This window comes from Pezoporus occidentalis, unplaced genomic scaffold, assembly GCF_034315485.1.
Source record: "Pezoporus occidentalis ecotype Australia unplaced genomic scaffold, CSIRO_AGI_Poc_V1 ctg56, whole genome shotgun sequence".
NCBI lineage: Eukaryota > Metazoa > Chordata > Aves > Psittaciformes > Psittacidae > Pezoporus > Pezoporus occidentalis.
This window is the reverse complement of record NW_026915899.1, coordinates 871,895-889,903: the sequence shown is the minus strand read 5'-3', so window position 1 is coordinate 889,903 and position 18,009 is coordinate 871,895. Positions and strand designations below refer to the sequence as shown.

The 18,009-nt window shown below is 44.3% G+C and overlaps 1 protein-coding gene across 2 annotated transcripts in view; it reads left to right on the top strand.

Annotated features, from left to right (window-relative positions):
- The window catches only part of COG5 (component of oligomeric golgi complex 5), a 192,077-nt gene extending 174,144 nt beyond the window's left edge, over positions 1–17,933 (top strand). For both annotated transcript variants that reach the window (XM_062638283.1, XM_062638282.1), the window contains 4 exons: positions 6,652–6,728; positions 7,227–7,353; positions 7,905–7,984; positions 17,275–17,933. In XM_062638283.1, coding sequence (XP_062494267.1) covers positions 6,652–6,728; positions 7,227–7,353; positions 7,905–7,984; positions 17,275–17,389 — 399 coding nt within the window. In that variant the 3' untranslated portion in view covers positions 17,390–17,933. The remainder of the gene's footprint in view (positions 1–6,651; positions 6,729–7,226; positions 7,354–7,904; positions 7,985–17,274) is intronic.
- The last annotated feature ends 76 nt before the right edge of the window (positions 17,934–18,009 follow it).

Sequence of the window (18,009 nt, the reverse complement as noted above, 5' to 3'; positions counted from 1 at the left end):
CCCTCCGGAAGCTCTCAGGAGAACTGGCTACACGGGATTTGGAGAAGGCTGAGGTTCTTTGCCTCGGTCTTCACTGGCAAAGGCTCTGACCGCACCACCCAAGTCTTGGAAGGCAGATGCAGGGACTGTGAGAATGAAGACCTTGGGCCCACTGTAGGAGAGGATCTGGTTCGAGACCATCTTAAAAATCTGAACGTGCACAAGTCCATTGGGACGTGATGAAATCCATCCACGGGTCCTGAAGGAGCTGGGGAATGAAGTTGCTAAGCCACTGTCCACAATATTTGAAAGATCATGGCAGTCAGGTGAAGTTCCCGATGACTGGAAAAAGGGAAATATAACCCCCATTTTCAAGAAGGGGAAAATGGATGACCCGGGGAATTATAGACCAGTCAGTCTCACCTCTGTGCCTGGCAAAATCTTGGAGCAGATTCTCCTGGCAGGCATGCTAAGGCACATGAAAATCAACAAGGTGCTTGGTGGCAGCCAGCATGGCTTCACTAAGGGGAAATCCTGCCTGACCAATTTGGTGGCCTTCTATGATGGGGCTACAGAACTGATGGACAGGGGTAGAGCAGTTGATGTCATCTCCCTGGACTTGTGCAAAGCATTCGACACTGCCCCACATGACATCCTTGTCTCTAAATTGGAGAGACATCAATTTGATGGATGGACCACTCGGTGGATAAAGAACTGGCTGGATGGCTGCACACACAGAATTGTGGTCAATGGCTCAATGTCCAGCTGGAGACCAGTAACGAGTGGTGTCCCTCAGGGATCAGTGTTGGGACCAGTCTTGTTCAACGTTTTTCTCGCTGACATGGACAGTGGGATTGAGTGCGCCCTCAGCAAGTTTGCCGATGACACCAAGCATGTGGTTCAGTTGATACCCTGGAGGGAAGGAATGCCATCCAGAGGGACCTTGACACACTTGTGAGGTGGGCTGATGCCAACCTCATGAAGTTTAACCATGCCAAGTGCAAGGTCCTACACCTGGGTCAGAGCAATCCCAGGCACAGCTACAGGTTGGGCAGAGAAGAGATTCAGAGCAGCCCTGCGGAGAAGGACTTGGGGGTGTTGGTTGATGAGAAAATGAACATGAGCCGGCATTGTGTGCTCACAGCCCAGAAAGCCAACCGTATCCTGGGCTGCATCAAAAGGAGCGTGACCAGCAGGTCAAAGGAGGTGATCCTGCCCCTCTACTCTGCTCTTGTGAGACCTCACCTGGAGTATTGTGTGCAGTCCTGGTGTCCTCAACATAAAAAAGGACATGGAACTGTTGGAACAAGTCCAGAGAAGGGCCACGAGGATGATCAGGGGACTGGAGCACCTCCCATATGTAGACAGGCTGAGAAAGTTGGGGCTGTTCAGCCTGGAGAAGAGAAGGCTGCGTGGAGACCTCATAGCAGCATTCCAGTATCTGAAGGGGGGCTGTAGGGATGCTGGGGAGGGACTCTTTGTTAGGGACTGTAGTGACAGGACAAGGGGTAACGGTTTAAAACTTAAACAGGGAAAGTCTATATTGGATATAAGGAGGAAGTTCTTTACTGTGAGGGTGGCAAGGCACTGGAATGGGTTGCCCAAAGAAGTGGTATATGCTCCATCCCTGGAGCCTTGAGTGGCATGTTTTAGTGTGAGGTGTCCCTGCCCATGGCAGGGGGGTTGGAACTAAACAATCTTAAGGTCCTTTCCAGCCCTAACTATTCTATGGTTCTATGATTCTAAGTTGACAATGCTAAATTGTAGTACAGAAGAAATATTTCTATTTGCTGGTTAGCCTGTCATCAGAATCTGGTTTCCTGATTCAGTATGGAATTTTGCATTAAAAAAGCAAGAGTATTAGGCATTTGGGTTTTAAAAATGTAAACAGATTTGCTTGTTTGCTCAAACATGATGATACAAGTGTAAAAATGCTTTTTATACTTTTTCCTAAAGAATGTCCTTTCTAGTTTCTTCCGGAGAAGTGAGAGAAGCAGGATGATGTAATCACAGTTGTAGTTATAAGGACAGGAACTACTAATGCTAAAACACACTTGATGCTCAATGCTAACTATCTTCCTGGAAGGAGGAAATAATTTTCTGATGTGTGTTATTTTGGAGGTATTACTGCTGAAGGATTTACTTAAACATCAGCCCTTTTGGGATTATTGCAGGGGGGAGAAATCAAATTCCACATCCCTTCAAGGCTGGCTTCTGTCATATAATGGTTCAGAGCTGTTCTGCTCCCTTGCTTGTTAAAATCATTCTCTTCTGGTGAATAGCTAGAAAAAAAAAAGCATTTTGAGTTAACATTTAAAAACAAATTCATCTTGGCCAGGAGGAAATGTAATTGCTAAAAAATTAATGTTAAGATTTTCCAGCTGGCAAAAAACCAGCTGTTTAGTAGTGAGAGATCTTGAAAATACCACAATAGGCACTAAACAATAAATTCACTATGGAGTTTTTCAAAGCACTCTTCAATATATGTGCATTATGTGTATCTAGACTACATACTAACTTCACCCTTGGGTTGCTGAACATAATCCAGTTAGAGAACCCTGCCATGTGATGTATTTTTTACAATATGGCTATCCAGTGAATAGTTCAGTAGATAATTGACCACCTAGCCATGGGCTATGGCAGGGTCATACGAGAAGAAAAGATTATCTACCCTTTCTGGGTTCAGAAAGTAAGAATCATTGAGAAGCATATGTTGGGCAGGATTCCATCACTCTATTCTGTGAAGTTCAGCAAAATAGCATGAATAAGTCATGGAAAAGCAATGGGGTTTAGGCCTTCTGTTCTAGCTGCCCCTTCCTTTTCAGTAGTTACTACTGCTTCTCTTGGATCCTCTGTTCATGATTATCTCACAGTAGTCCTTCAAGCCTCTGTGATTGCAAATTACTGCTTGGACACCTGACTTAGCCCTGAATTTAACCTGGATTTCTGAATTTTCAAATTTGCAATTCTGGGAGCAAAATTTGGAAAAGGAACAGTTAAATACTGCTTGCCCTTTCATGTGTAAACTCCACAGGACATGGCTGTATGAAAGGCCTTGCACACAATACGAGATCTGGCTTGTAGACAGCTAAAAACATCACCCAACCTGTAAAAGCTCACCAAAATGCTTTGGAAACTATAGCTGTACATCACAGCAGAAGCTGCTACAGTACGGATGTGCTGCACAAATCAGAGTTGATGCAGCTTCAGGTGATGACAGGTAGCAAACCCAAGAAGCGATGTACTCTCAACCATCTGCCCAACTAAAAACAGCAGCTGTTCCAGCTGAGTGATTCCTCCCAGGCACTTGCTCCCAGGCCAGTGCCACCGACCTGCACGCTGCTCAGCACAGACACAAAACCCTGCTCAGAGAGCCTGCAGAAATGAATGTAACAACAGAAAGATGGTGGAGCATCTCAGTACATAATTGGGCTGAGACAAACAGCTAAAATTCAAGTGAAGAAAACAATCTTGGTTATTATGCGGTGTATAGTTTTTTTGTTGGAGAGACTGGGTTATAACACACAGAAGACTAGTGCTGTAAATGAAAAACAAAGTTTCTGTGGTTTATGTACATTTTTACCACATTAGTTTTCACTCATTCCCACTCTTCATGAGTCAATTTGAGATGGTATAGTATGCTGCAAAGCTTAAAAACAATCTTTTTCTTTGGCAACTAGTACTTCACGAATCAGCCATCTGCTGCCATTATATCTATCTAGTTCTAGCAATACTAATAATTTCCTACAGTGAATAAAGGTTGAAGATGAAGTAATAGAATTTTCCAAAGTAAATTTTATTCTTTAGTACTGAAGACTAAAACCTGTTGGTTTATGGAAACTGTCAGGTATGTTCAAGAGAAATCATTTAAAGTTGTTCTAATGAGGAGTTGGTTAAGCTGTAGAAAGTTTCACTTGCGTCTCATTACATCATCTTAAGTTTCAGGAGTGAAACAATGATCTTAGACTTGCTAAACAAAATTCTATTTTGCAATGCTGAGATTTCTTTCCCCTCGTGAGTGCGGTGTGATCCATGCGTCTCTGTTTCCAAGAGTCAGACTGGTAGTTTGTTGCCTGTTACCAAATTCTCTAAAGCACCTAAAAGAGTGCTTTAAGCACTCTTTTTAAAGCACCTTTAGAGTGCTCTAAAGCACCACCTTCTTCCTGGTTCTTCACAGCTGCAAGCCCACAGCTCCCACCAGCTCCTGCAGGATATCGGTTCCTTCCAGCTGCCCCTAGGTAGTACTGATGCCTGAGGAGCAGCTCTGGAGAAATCAATCTTGCTCCAGTTTGTTTTTCAGGGTCTGTAGGGTTCCTGTATCATGATACAGCAAAGCCTACTTAATTAGCTCCTCTTTTTGGCTATTTGCTACTGATCCTCTGCAGCAGACTGATCTTTTGGCTCCTGTGTATGCTCAGAAGTGTTCTGGGGGATCCGAGGGAGCAACATGCTGAACTTATTCTAAGCTTCATTGCAGTTTGGAGTAGGAGCATCTCCCTCCAGAAATCCCAAGGGACAGTTTTCCTGTCCTGGGAATGTGTGCTCAACCTCGCTCCTTTCTGCTGGCAGTTTCAGCACAAGGCACAGCAGCTGATGGCTCCTCAAGCATGGAGGCATTCCCATTTGCACACCTTTCACACTGACCGGTGGATGTTGTGCTTGCTCAGGAACTGCAGAGCTGTATTGTACATGGTCTTCAGCCCAAGAAATAGGTACCCCTTGTGCCTGAGTGTGGAGAGGTGACCTAGCCCTGAGGGTTACAGGGGACAGGGCAGGGATCCCACCCAGCTGTAGAGAAGGAGCTGGTTCGTAGTCCAGAGTAGAAGATTTGGAGCCAGAAGAGCAGCAGGCAGGAGGGAGCCAGGCTGATAACCCAGGGCCGGAGTGTTCATCTGAAAGTCAAAGATCCTTATTTCCATTCCTGGATTTTTATTCACTTTCTGCTTCTGCGAGTTTCTGCTTAATATAAAATGCACATTTAAAGCATCCTGGAAGTGTTTGATGTGGGGCATGTACTCCAAAGTTCCTAGGCTTGGGGAGCGATTTTCACTGCCTGTAGGGCAGCACCTCTGCAGGGCTTTCAGAGGTGCTCTCCTCTCCTTGTCTGTAGGAGAAGTGTAGGTGCCTGGGTAATGCCTTCTGGCTTTCCCCCACTTGACCTGTTTTAGGTGTCTGCTTTGGGAAAAGATGCATCATATGCAGGAGTGGCTGCTTTTCGCCACTGAGCATGAAGAGAGCCTATAGACGTTGAGAAGTAGGTGAGATGACTCTCATCCTGCCACTTGCTTTTTAGAATGGGGGCCTGAAGTATATGGCCTTGATTTGCATTAATTGCCAATTCAGTTTCTTCTGGTTTTAGATGAACTATGGCATCACAGTTTGCCACACCATCTTTCTTGTCTATACTGGAACCCCAGCATAGTTACATGCTCTTGGTGGAGCTGGCAGCCAGCAGCCACCTCTGTCTGAGGAAATTCTACAGCCGGACAGAATAATGGTATTAAAGACTTCACTGTAAATAGTGTATTATCACAAATGTTTTGAAACTAGCTCGCCAATGTTACTTAAATGGGAAGCTCATTGAGTGGTGGCTTTGATCTTGTTACTTATTTTAGCTCTTATGCTTTGAAACTTAGCTTGATTGTGCATTATGTGGAAATCAAAGTCTGAATAGTCCTTTAATTTGGGGATTTCAAAAACATGTGGAGAATAAAGCTTGCATCCCTCAGTGGCTCTGACACTTCCGGAATGCAAAAAATAAAGACTTAATCCGTATCTGGCTAAAATTACTTTAGCTATGAGTGTTTTTTGGGTGGTGGTGTTTGTATTGGTGTGCATATTAACTGAAACTTTGCCATTGTTCGTGTTCAGTCTGGGATCTGGAAGTGAAGTTGTTTTCTCACACACTTCTGTGTCTTCACTGTGAATGAAGAGCCTGTGACAGAATTCAGTCTCACGTGAATGATATAAAAACCCAAACAGCCTGTTTGAAAAGGCAAGGGAAATCCAGTGCTTAAAAACCAGAAAGTGTTTAAAAATCAGTTATTTTTAAAGATGGCTGCTGTAACTCAGGGACAGAACACTACAAAGATAAGTATGAAAATCAAGCTCTTACTATTGCTCTTTTACCTGTGATTCCATACAACCTGTGGCAACAGGTGCCACAGGGACTTTTAGCTAATCTTCGTAGGTTTTGTGCCCCAGAATTTGGGGCTGAGTGTTCAAGAAGAAATCACTTCAACCTTGTGCTTTGCCAAAAGCAAGGTTCTTTGCTGAGATGGGTATGCATTCTTACTGCTTTAGGAGTGGTTTGTGTGCCTAGGTTTGCTTTATTCCCAGGCTGCGGTCATATTTTTGGGGGTACTGACATCGGGAAACTCATCACCAACAAAGTAAACCTGAGAAAAAGTTTCAGTCACAGAAAGCTCACAGTATCCCTTCTGTCCTTACCCACAGACTATCACTACCTTTTGTCATGGAATGCTTACTGTGTTGCCAAGAACAAGGCAAAAATCTTGGCTTGAGCAATGCAGTGTGAAAGGAAGTGATAGCTTCTTGTATCAAATTCAGCTAACAGCAAGAAGTCAGTGACTTGGTCTGTGGGTTTGCTACTTCAGTACCCAGTTTTGTGTTTTGGGTCACTAATTCAGATGGAAACGTTCATTTTTACAGATGGAGTTAGCGGTGGCACCGCTGTGTCGGCGAGTCTCTGACCTAGGAAAGTCCTACAGACAGCTGAGGTCATTCAGGTGAGTTGCAGTCTCAGGAGCCAGCAGTTGTCAGTATGATCAAAATGTATTTCCAAACTGATTTATTATCTCATGCTAATTCTGATTGAACAGAGCTTTTTTGGGAACACCCACCTGCAAATTAGAAATAGATTAAAGTTCTTTATAATTCTATGCAGAGTATAACTATGATTTAACAGTCTTTGTCATGCAAATGTTGGCCAAATTGTACTTTTTTTGTATTGCTTTCAGTACAACCCCTGCATGACAGTGAGTTCTGAAGCGACCTGAAGTGTTTGCACTGAAATGTAAAATTTACAGTCCTGGGTTGTTTAATTACAATAGACAACTTTGTACATTTTTGCAAACTGAACCTGTGTTGAAGAGCTGGGATGCAGACTGGTAGACAAATATTTGATGATCCTGTTCTAACACAATATTGCCACCACATAGGTATTTTTCTAATGCGTAAGACAAGCTTTTTCTTCCTTTCACAAGTATATTTTTACACTTTTCCAGACCACTGCTGTTCCAGACCAGTGAGCACATTGCCAGTAGCCCAGCTTTGGGAGAGGTTATTCCATTCAGCGTCATTCTTCAGTTTTTATTTACAAGAGCACCAGCAGAGTTAAAATCACCCTTCCAGGTAATAAGATCAACTTCTCTTTCCTTTCGAGATGTCCTAAGGAGGAATGAACGTTGTAATTCATCCTAGATATTTTAGTTAAAAAGTATTGAAGCTCATCCTTTATATGATTTATTGCCTTTTGCTTTTATTGTGGCAAAGGTGTTCTGGCCATTGGCTTCATATTTTAATTAATTAACAGTAGGAAGATGGCAACCTGATTTTAAAAAGACTCTCAATTCTTTGATGTTCTGTCAGCTCATGGAAGAAATTGCAGGTCTTACCCGCGACTGCACATTGCCTGGATCCTGGTCAAGTCAGATGCAGGAAAACTAGATAGAAACCCCTGTCAGAATTGGGCAAACAGCTGATGTGGGAGAACACCTCTGAGCTTCTGTGTAACATACTGGGCTATTTCTGTTAATTGTCCCTGATTCTCTAACTCATTCTGCATCACTACAGTATTAAGCAAGCCTTATGTGGCTTCATTTATATTATCTTGGATCTGAAACTTTTAGGTGTGTTTGCTTTTTCACCTTCATGTGTAATTGGTGTTTGTTTCTCTGTATTAGAGGGCTGAGTGGTCCATTGCGCGCTACTCCCAGTGGCTTGATGATCATCCATCTGAAAAAGACAGGCTTGCTCTCATACGGTAAAAATCATTCTTCTTTCTTCTCTACGTTTATGATAATGGAGCAGTAACTTATCTGCATACCAGCACTGGTCTCGAAAGGTAAAAACCATGTGTTACAGGAGATGTGTTTTAAATACCATTGCCCTCTCTCCACTCGTGGGATGAGTTGCAAAGTGGCAAAATATATTAACTGAGCACTCCCTTCCACCCACCATGCCCAAGACCTCCAGTGCCTTTGGAAGCAACACATAATCCTCTTGCAAAAGAATGAAACCATGCACCATGGTGGTTTAAATTAATACCATGTTTCAGTAAAATTGCCTCTCAACTGTTGGAAAGTCAAGGCTGCAGCCATTCAGTCCTCTGCGTCAGGAAAGAGGAGCTTTGGAAGTTTAAGCAATGAGAATGTAGGTAGGAATTTAAAAATGGAAGACCCTTGCTACACTCCTGTAACGTCGTTCTTCAGAAAACTAGCACAGGATCTTTAGGAAGTGATAATGATGTCAGATTTTTAAGATCTTCCTGAGGTAGCAGCTAAATACTGTTTTGCATCTTAAAATGTTAGCAAAAGTTATGAAGAGTCTTGTTTTTCGAAACAAGCAGATTTCTAATGTTAGAGAGAACAGATGTGCGGTATGAACGTGACAGAGCCAGTCTGAGGATCCTCAGGATTCAAGGTGATCATTTGGCTCTTAATGCCCTAGCTCTTCCAGCCATCTTCTCAGTGTCCTGTCTGACATCAGAGCCACCCACTCCGGTTGTCACACAGCTGCACCAGGCTTGATCTGGCCTGGGAGCCAGCTCTGTCCTTGAACTTCATGTGGATGTTGCCAGCTTTTGCTGAAATCATAAAAGCTGACTTTTCAGTTCCAGCCAGCAGTGGCTGTACTTGAGAAAATCAGCCATTATCTGTCCACACTTCAAAAGCAGCCAAGAGGAATCTGCTATACATATTTACAGTTCTTAAAGCTGGCAGCACCATACAGTCCAGTGTAGGGCCTGGGTCAGTTAGGGAAATAACTGGTCGATCACCAGTAGGTGTTAGTAGGATCTATTTCCAAACTATTAAAATGCAAACTGTCTCTTAGTGTGTATTAACAGGGTATTTTTTGAAAATCACACATGCTGTTAGTCTGGTTTGGCTGCAGAACTAAGTTTTCTTGAATCTTGATCCATGACACCTTGAACTACAAGGGCTGACACAGCTGTATATGTAACTTAGTTATGAATATTTTGGTTGTAATTTGTGTCCTGATAGTACTGGCAAAACTGACAATGTTGAACTTCAGATATGTTAGAGAGAGCCAAGAATGCAAATCGTTTGAGAGCTGATGGGATTTTGTTCTCTTCAGTCCTTTTACACAGATTTGAAAATGCCATCCTTAAACTACAACATTTTTGTCTTTGTTTGCAATTAAATTTCATTCAGACTGATTCAGCTAATGGGCTTGCTGGTGGTAATGTTCAGACACTGATAAATTGCTCTGACCATGAAGGTATTATGGGACAAGCCCTGGGACAAAGCTTTTATGCAGAGAGAGTGTCATCCATTAGACCAGGTAGTGTAAGCTGGAATATTTAAGGTTTTCATTTCAGTCCTTTAATTGAATCCATTATTCATTTTGCATGAGATACCACTATTAAAATATTTCAACTTTGTAATCTCAAGAATATGCTGCTGCAGGGTAATCACTGGGCAAGGTTATCACCTGAGCGGTTTACAGTAAGACTGTTGCTTTGCACTGTGGAGTGCTCGGACATCCAGGGCATGGAGAGGGCAGCTTTGAAGATCTCTTCCCAGAGTCCTCTGTTGGGACTCCAGTGGCTCTCCCCTACCCTTGGTACTCCAGAGCAAGGCTGTTTGTCACTGCCCATGTTTGTTTACTTCTCCATCCATCCCCATGTCCACCGCTCGTAGGCACCACTCGTGCAGCTTTGCTGAGCTGGATGAACCACTCTGGATTTGTTAAGCAGGCTCTTCCCTCGGGTGGTTCAGTTGGCAGCTTGTTTAGAGCTGCATGCTTGGAGCAAAGAGCAGGGACTAGCTGAGCAGCACCTAATGCAGTGAGTGAAGGGGGTGGTACCTTGGCAGACATGGGTAATCTCTGCAGGCATTGCTCCATTGCTCTGTGCATTCACCTTTTTACCATCTCCTCTCATGCTTGTTGGTCCTTTCTAAATAGGCTCAGTTATCCGTACAGAAGGCAAGCAAGCAAACATCACAAGCATGACCATGTTTCATTCATTATTTCTTTAATACTATATTGGGTGATTTCTGAGCCTGCTTTTCATGTGTCTCATGAGCCTCAGTTGAACTACAGGCATCTTGCTCATTTGTCTGGAGCCTTTTATCAGTCACCCTCTTCAAGCTTTTTCTGCCTGCAGTTGTTCAGCTGTGCTAATTGAGCCTTGGATGTTGTGAGCCGTCAGATCCCTGCACTGGCCTACATCAAGAAATTATCTTTACATTGGCTGCAACCTTGCAAATGGTTATTTTCTGCAACTTCCCTCTTTAACAACTGTGCAATTACTCTGGGGACCTGCTGCTTAGATATTAATTTACTTGTGTTATCAGAATCCTTGCAGCTTCATATTAAAGCTTCTTCTGCTCTGTAACCTCAAATGCTTCATATGCAATGTGGTGTTAATGTTATGAATTAGTAGCATTCTGAGCATTTTTGTGTATTCCTTTCTGCTTGTATTCAGCATGAAGGATGGGATTTATCTGGCCAGGGGTATATTAGCCAGACTTCCTTTATAGTCAACAGAGAGTAACAGGCACTGCTGGGGCTGATTCATCTCATCCTGAACTAGGTACCTAAAATAGGTCAGTTGCATTGTGTCCTGAAAGCTCCATTTTCTCCGCTCAGTGAAAGGAGCGTGCGCCGGGACACGGGAGCTCTCTCAGGCAGACAGCAGCCCTGCAGGCATTTGGAGTTGGGTGTGATGACCCTGCGGGGTTGTGTTGAAAGGAGCGTTTCTTTAAGTGGCCAGGGCACGTTGTTTTCTTTCTAAATTAAGTTTGAAAACTCAGCCTTCTTTCTGTAGAGGAAACCCTGATGGATGTGGCAGGATTTGATCCAGCAATGAAAGGATTGAATGACAGTTCGTCTGCACAAGGGCCAAATCTTGTCTTTACCATTGGTGTGTGGGTGAGCTCCCTTTAGTCAAGCTCACTGTTGCTGGAACGGAGTTGAAATCTAGGCTTAGCGAGGGTTCATTTTCATAATGAGCTGATGACCTGAGCCAGAGCACGGCTCTGGCCGCTGAGCTGCCAGGGGCAGGGACAAACGCCAGCGTGGAACCACCACGAAGCCCCATGTGTGCGCCGGGTTCAGGCTCGCAGCAGCCTTGCCCCAAGCAGCAGAGCCGTGCTGGGTCACTGCTCCACTCTGCTAAGCCAAGCGAGCAGCAGCCACAGCGTGGCCAGGGGCTGCCCTGGAGCACGGCTGCGGTGCCTGCAAGCGCTCCCACCAGCATTAGCCATTCACAGGAACCCTCGTGTAACCCCCGTGTCTGTCAACGCATGGCTCCTTTGATGTCTCTATCCTGCATAAACTGGAGCTGGCGCTTGCTGATCTGTGGTCCTACAGGTGATGCTGTTGGAGGTTTTACAATAACTTTAATAGCAGTTAACAGACCTGGTGTCAGAGCGAATCACAGGATCGTAGAATAGCAGATTGCAAGGGACAGATGTGCTCTTACACGGCTTATTTTCCATTTTCCTCTTTGCCCTGAAGTGTGCAGAGCAAGCAGACTTTTTTAACAAAGTGCTAAAGAGAAGCCTGGCCCTGCCTCCTCTGGTTTCCCTGCTGATTGATCAGGACCTGAGTGCACCACTGAGCAGAGGAATGATCCCTGCCTCTGCTGAAGCTTGTCATTTAAATCAGGCTCCATTTGACCAAGTCAGAGCCCAGGAGGGGAGTGCTGGTATTCACAATTCCATATAAAATTAATTAATTAGAGTAATCCTTAATGATGCACATTCATCTCCCTTTAAAAACCACTTATATCCCACCCCACCCCCCACCCCCCCCCAATGTAGATATAAATCTTCATGGATTGAAATAACATTTCAAAAAAGAACTATCTGGTCTTATATAATCAGCTTGTCCTGATTTCCAAGAAAGCTCATGTTTTTGCTCAAGCAAGTGAAGTAATTTAATAAGTGCTTTAAAATCCTTTTCCTTATGTGGGAGGGCATCTTAAACTTACATTTTTTTTTCCTTACTTCTTAAGGCATTTTTAATGAAGCATTAATATGTGCAGAGCATTCCACCAACCCTTTTCCCATAGCTCTCTTTTACAAACAATATTTGTAATGTATACCATAGCTTGTCTTTTAAAATAGAAACAGATTGCCAAACAGGTTTTATGTCCTTTATTAGACCGGGAGATGCTGAATTTAGGACATTATTTAGTCTAATCCCTTCAAGAGTATGTTTTGTGTATTACATAAACAGGGTTCCTTCCATCTTCTTAAACATGGATAACATAACTATAAATTACATCTTTATATATGACAACAGCTGTGATCTCTTCTGTGCTGAAGACTTGATGATACTTCTTTCACCCGTGGTGCTGTTTATTTTTCCATTATTACTTAGGCACCAGTGTTTTTACAGTGTCCTCTACAGGAGCAAGTCTACCTTTTTTTAAGACAAGATTTTTAATGTGAACTCAGTGCATCTGAATTGGGTCCTGTGCTGCCGATTGAGTTCACAGAAGCTCATTTGAGCTGGGACCAGTGAACTTTACAACATGTCGTCATAAAGTCTGCATCTGAAGTGTGAACAAAGCTACTGAACTTATTTGTCTGCCCAGCTGAGGGACACTCATGTAGGCACCTCAGCAGATCCAGTGAAGTGTATCATTGCATGCATCCAGCTCATCCAGCCTGAGCTGAAATCTGGCCACAAGCAGCAGCAACCGTCTTGCTTTGCCATAAGCAGCTTCCTGCACCATCCGTATTTCTGTGTGACAGTCCCAAAATCCTACCCTTAGACTCGGTAACTGTCTGCAGAGAAACAAAATTCCCATCCCAAATGTACTTGTGAAATCACATCTACTTTATGACCACTGGTGCTCTCAGTTACCTCTCCAAGCCCATTTCTCCCTTGCATGTGGAAGCAACCTCACCATTAGTCTCTGGGATCCAAACATCGTTTCTTGCTGGATTCATAATTTCTGCCATTTTACTACCTGGACTTTTCCTGACCAGCAGTGCTGTTCCTAATAGGATGCTGTTTCCTGGCCTGTCTCCATTGTGTCGTTACCATGGGCAGCAATGCAGAGGAGAGTTTCCTGAGGTGGTCAGAGCTTGACCATACTTATGATCCATTCCACACTCACCAGGTAGGGTGTGCAGCTCCAGGTGACTGCAGCTGCCTCTTGGCTGCCAGCCTTTAGCAGCTGCAGCAGCTTATTTTTCTCACTCAGTGTGAGGTCCCTTTGGCTGCTTGCTTTCACCACTGCTCCTCTGCCTTGATGGGTGCATGAAGCAGGTTGGCTTTTCAGGCCAGCTCTGCTCTGCAGTAGCCCTTGTTCTCTGTTCAGTGGTAGGTGTTTCTCCATGACTTGTTCATTCTTCACTGCCCTGCAGAGAAGGACTTGGGGGTGTTGGTCGATGAGAAAATAAACATGAGCCAGCTTCAGTGTGCGCTCACAGCCCAGAAAGCCAACTGTATCCTGGGCTGCATCAAAAGGAGCGTGACCAGCAGGTTGAAGGAGGTGATCCTGCCCCTCTACTCTGCTCTTGTGAGACCTCACCTGGAGTATTGTGTGCAGTTCTGGTGTCCTCAACATAAAAAGGACATGGAACTGTTGGAACAAGTCCAGAGGAGGGCCACGAGGATGATCAGGGGACTGGAGCACCTCCCGTATGAAGAGAGGCTGAGGAAGTTGGGGGCTGTTCAGCCTGGAGAAGAGAAGGCTGTGTGGAGACCTCATAGCAGCCTTCCAGTATCTGAAGGGAGCCTATAGGGATGCTGGAGAGGGACTCTTCATTAGGGACTGTAGTGATAGGACAAGGGGTAATGGGTTATAACTGAAACAGGGGAAGTTTAGATTGGATGTAAGGAGGAAGTTCTTTACTGTGAGAGTGGCAAGGCACTGGAATGGGTTGCCCAGGGAAGCTGTGAATGCTCCATCCCTGGCAGTGTTCAAGGCCAGGTTGGACAGAGCCTTGGGTGGCATAGTTTAGTGTGAGGTGTCCCTGCCCATGGCAGGGGGTCGGACCTGGATGATGTTAAGGTCCTTTCCAACCCTAACTGTTCTATGATTCTCATGGCACTGCAGTCCCCATCAGTTCCCACGGGGTTACAGTGAAATCTCCACCAGTGGCAGCTGTGGCATTTGCAAAATAACCTTTGCAAGTTGAAGGTTGACAAGTCAAGTGACCCTGACATAAATGTTGCATCAGGTGAGAAGCTGGTGCTCCCCACACCTTTGTCATGGCAAAACTCTTCCTGTCTGAGAAGAATCAAGTTTTTGTTCTAGAATTTCAGGTAAAGTTACTAATTATAAATTGTGTTTTGAAATTCAGCTTTAGAGCACTGAAATACTTTTACAGGACATGGGAAAACAGTGAATGCATTGTCTTGAGAAAGCTTTTATTTTTGTTGTTTAGTGTAAAGCTGTACAATGTCTTTTAGCAAAATGCCTGATAATTCACCTAGTAGTATTGATACAGTAATGATTGGCTGCCTTTTGAAGTTTGTCTCTTTGAAACAACACAAGCAAAGCCACAGTAAAAGAGCAAGCACAGCAAAAGAGAGCTGGCAAGGATCTCTTCTTGCTTGGCAACAGCTTCTGTTGGCTGTTGGTCTGTGCAAGGATGGAGAAGGAACCCTAACCCTCAGAGCAGTTCTGAGGCCACTAGACAATGCTAAGTTCCTTTTAGCTGCTTTTTTGAGTTGTAAGAGGGCAGCGGCTGCCACTGGTGGAGTTGGTTTTGCCACTTAAATCAGGTTCTTTTGAGGCAGGAGAGAAAGAAAAAAGATAAAAGCTGCTGGAAGGTCTGACAGAGGGACTCTAATGCTGGTGTTCGGCACTTAGCGTAGCCTAAATCTCATTCCCTCTTGTTTGATCTGATGGGAATAACAGTCTGGCTAAGGATTATCAAGGGCTGATGCTGAGTGGTTCTGGGTGTTGCTTTTAGGGTAAAGCTTCTCCCTTTCATCTGAAGGGATCTGGTTATCTCTGTCATCTCTTTCAAGGGGTTTTTCAAAGCAGAAAGGGATGGCAGTGTTTCCATCTGGATAGTGATGCCAACCCACAACTTCACCAGGAGGTGTCAGCGCTTTCTAAGTTAAGCAGGTCAATGTGGAGTTCTTTCTATATTCAGCTTTTGGTGACTTTTAAAAACTATTTGGGCCCAAGAAACTTTGGGGAGAGGAAGGGGAGAGATTCAGCAAGATGAACAACAGCTACAGTAAAACTGTTACACGAGTTTCTTGACTTTTTAATAGTAACTAACATCTAACATGCTTAAGATTACTGCTGCCCACAGCACTCGAGTGCTGCCCTGAGTGGAAATGTGAGACTCTTCCAAAGGGTCTCCCTTCATCTTGATGGGATCCTTGAGCTGTCTCTGCCTGCATCTCCCACTACTACTCCGTCTGCCTGTCACATGCTTGCCCCTCATTGCCAGTTGATCTAAAAAGCACACTTACCTGCTCTCTCTTTCCCCCAGTCTCAACTCTTTAAATCTTGGGGTTTAAAACTGACCTGCAGATGTGCCTCTCTGCAGTCCGTCATGTGGACAGCCTTTGCTGGGAGTGAGGTGAGCTGCACCCAAAGCACTCTGTGGCTGCAGCAAGCAGGCTTTTAGATGTTGCGTTTTTCCCCATAGAGCCTGTGCTGCTCCCCAGAGACCATTGGGAAGAGCACACTGAAGGTTTTCAGGGAGCTGACCACGTGCAGATGTTCTTTGCTTTTCTGGCTGTAATGGGGGAATAACTTTTTTCTTGCTGTTGATGTTTCTTCAGAGTGTTGGTACCTGGTGTGCACCCCTCAGCAGCAGGAACTCACTAGGAAGTTCTTACCAAAATTGAACTGTCAACTGCATCCAGGCCAACATGAGACTTTCTGTGCTCAGTCACAATATTCTTCTGAAGCCTCTCAACTCTCCAGTAATCCAATCCATCCTCCCTTTGCATCACCTCCATCAGACCACGTGCCCTGGGCTTCAGCCAAAAGGGAGTCTGGGGGGAGGAGCTGTGCTGGGCATTGCCTGCCTGTGCTGTTTTGTTCCCATCCTGTGCTCAGAAGAAAAGCTGCTGCAGGTTCCTTCCTTGCAGAGTTGCCCACTTCACTCTCTCCCTGTCGAACTCCATTAGCAGTAGGACAGGGACTCTGACTGCAGGCATGTTTGTGTGTGTGTGTGTGTGTGTGTGTGTGTTTGTGTGTATGCATGCGTGTACCACGTGTGAACACCCAGCTCCTCCTGTTGCACTGAGGAAGTTCAGAGCCCTCACTGGTTTAGCAGTAGCCTTACTTGCAGGCAAGAGGATGATACGAGGAAAAAATCAATTAAATTGGAAGCCAAGTACTGGCAAAACTGACCTGACCTACTTAATAAAGTTGGAATCTGAACAGCTCAGCATTTAAAAGTCCTTGTTTTGCAGATATGCTCATTCAACAATACTATTTCCTAGACTCGCTGGCTGAAAGGTGGCCCCATGTTGTACAGCAAGTTAAATTAGATACACGTACGCAATCAAAGCTCCCCTTTGGCTTTGACATGCCTGTATTTGTGTGACTCACACAAGACTACTGTGTGCAACGCCCTATGACAACGTATAGGAAAAACACTGCAATGCCTTACAAACGTACATGCACTCAGTCTGTGGGTTAGTGCAGCGTTTCCCAAAGGACCGCAGCAGTTCCAGAGACCTGGCCTGCAAATCACTGAGGGCATCTCCGTTGGTCACCACTGGCCGTTTTCATTCTGCATGTTGCACTGGCAGCAGCTGGTGTCTATCCTTTCCATTTCTAAAGGTTACCAGTACAGCAATGTGCCCGAGTCTGTGCGTCAGAGCTGTCATTTCAAGCCATCTGCAACATGCTGCTGCTGTTTATTTAAATGTTAACTTGTTCGCTCCTCAAAACATGCAAGAAAGGAGAAAAACAATCATGGAACAATTATGTACAGCTCTGTAAGGCCTTTCGTGGCCACTTCCTTCTGCACAGACATGCAGGGTCATCTGAGGCAAGTTCTGTACCAGGGAAGAAGTTAACTGATTTCAGTTGCAGGTCCTTAACTTGCATAATCTGCACACTATCAATTGCTTTTTCTTTTCTTTTAGTGGTGCCCTGGAGGCTTACGTTCAGTCAGTGCGAATGAGAGAGGGAAAGGAGTTTGCACCGGTCTATCCCATAATGGTTCAGCTGCTGCAGAAAGCGATGTCGACCCTTCAGTGAGCCAATCTGTGCAACTCTCTCAAATCTTGGCACAGTACTGCAGTCATGGGTCTTCGGTGCCATGCAGATACTTGCATTCCCAACTACGTAAGCTTTACAAGGAAATGTGTTTACCTACTTGATCTGTGAAACTTCTGTCTTCTTGCTTTACATTTGCATTATAGGAACTTATTTATACACAAATGTCATAAGGAAATTGTACAGTTTTTATGTGCTGTAAGTCTACATCTAATGAAAACAATTCAGCATTCCTTCTGAATTCAGAAAAACTAGAACATGCGCTCAAACACTGCAGTGGAATTCATGAGTATCTCAAGTAAGGAAGTAGGTAGCTCTTGTAAGTATGAACAGTTGGATACATTTTAGCCTTATTCAGTACTTCTGAATGCCAGAATCATCAGCTTCCATCTAAAAATCACTAATTTTAACACAAAAATATCTGTAAGTAACAGACTCTCTAGTGCACTGCTCTTTGCTTGGAAGTAATTTATATAGATTTCAACTTTCTTTTGGCTTAAACTGTAATAAAGAACATTAACTCCAACCCTGAGTGCAGTATTTGAAATCCTTCAACAGCTTCCTCAGTGCACAGCATCACATGCACTTTGGACGGGTTCATG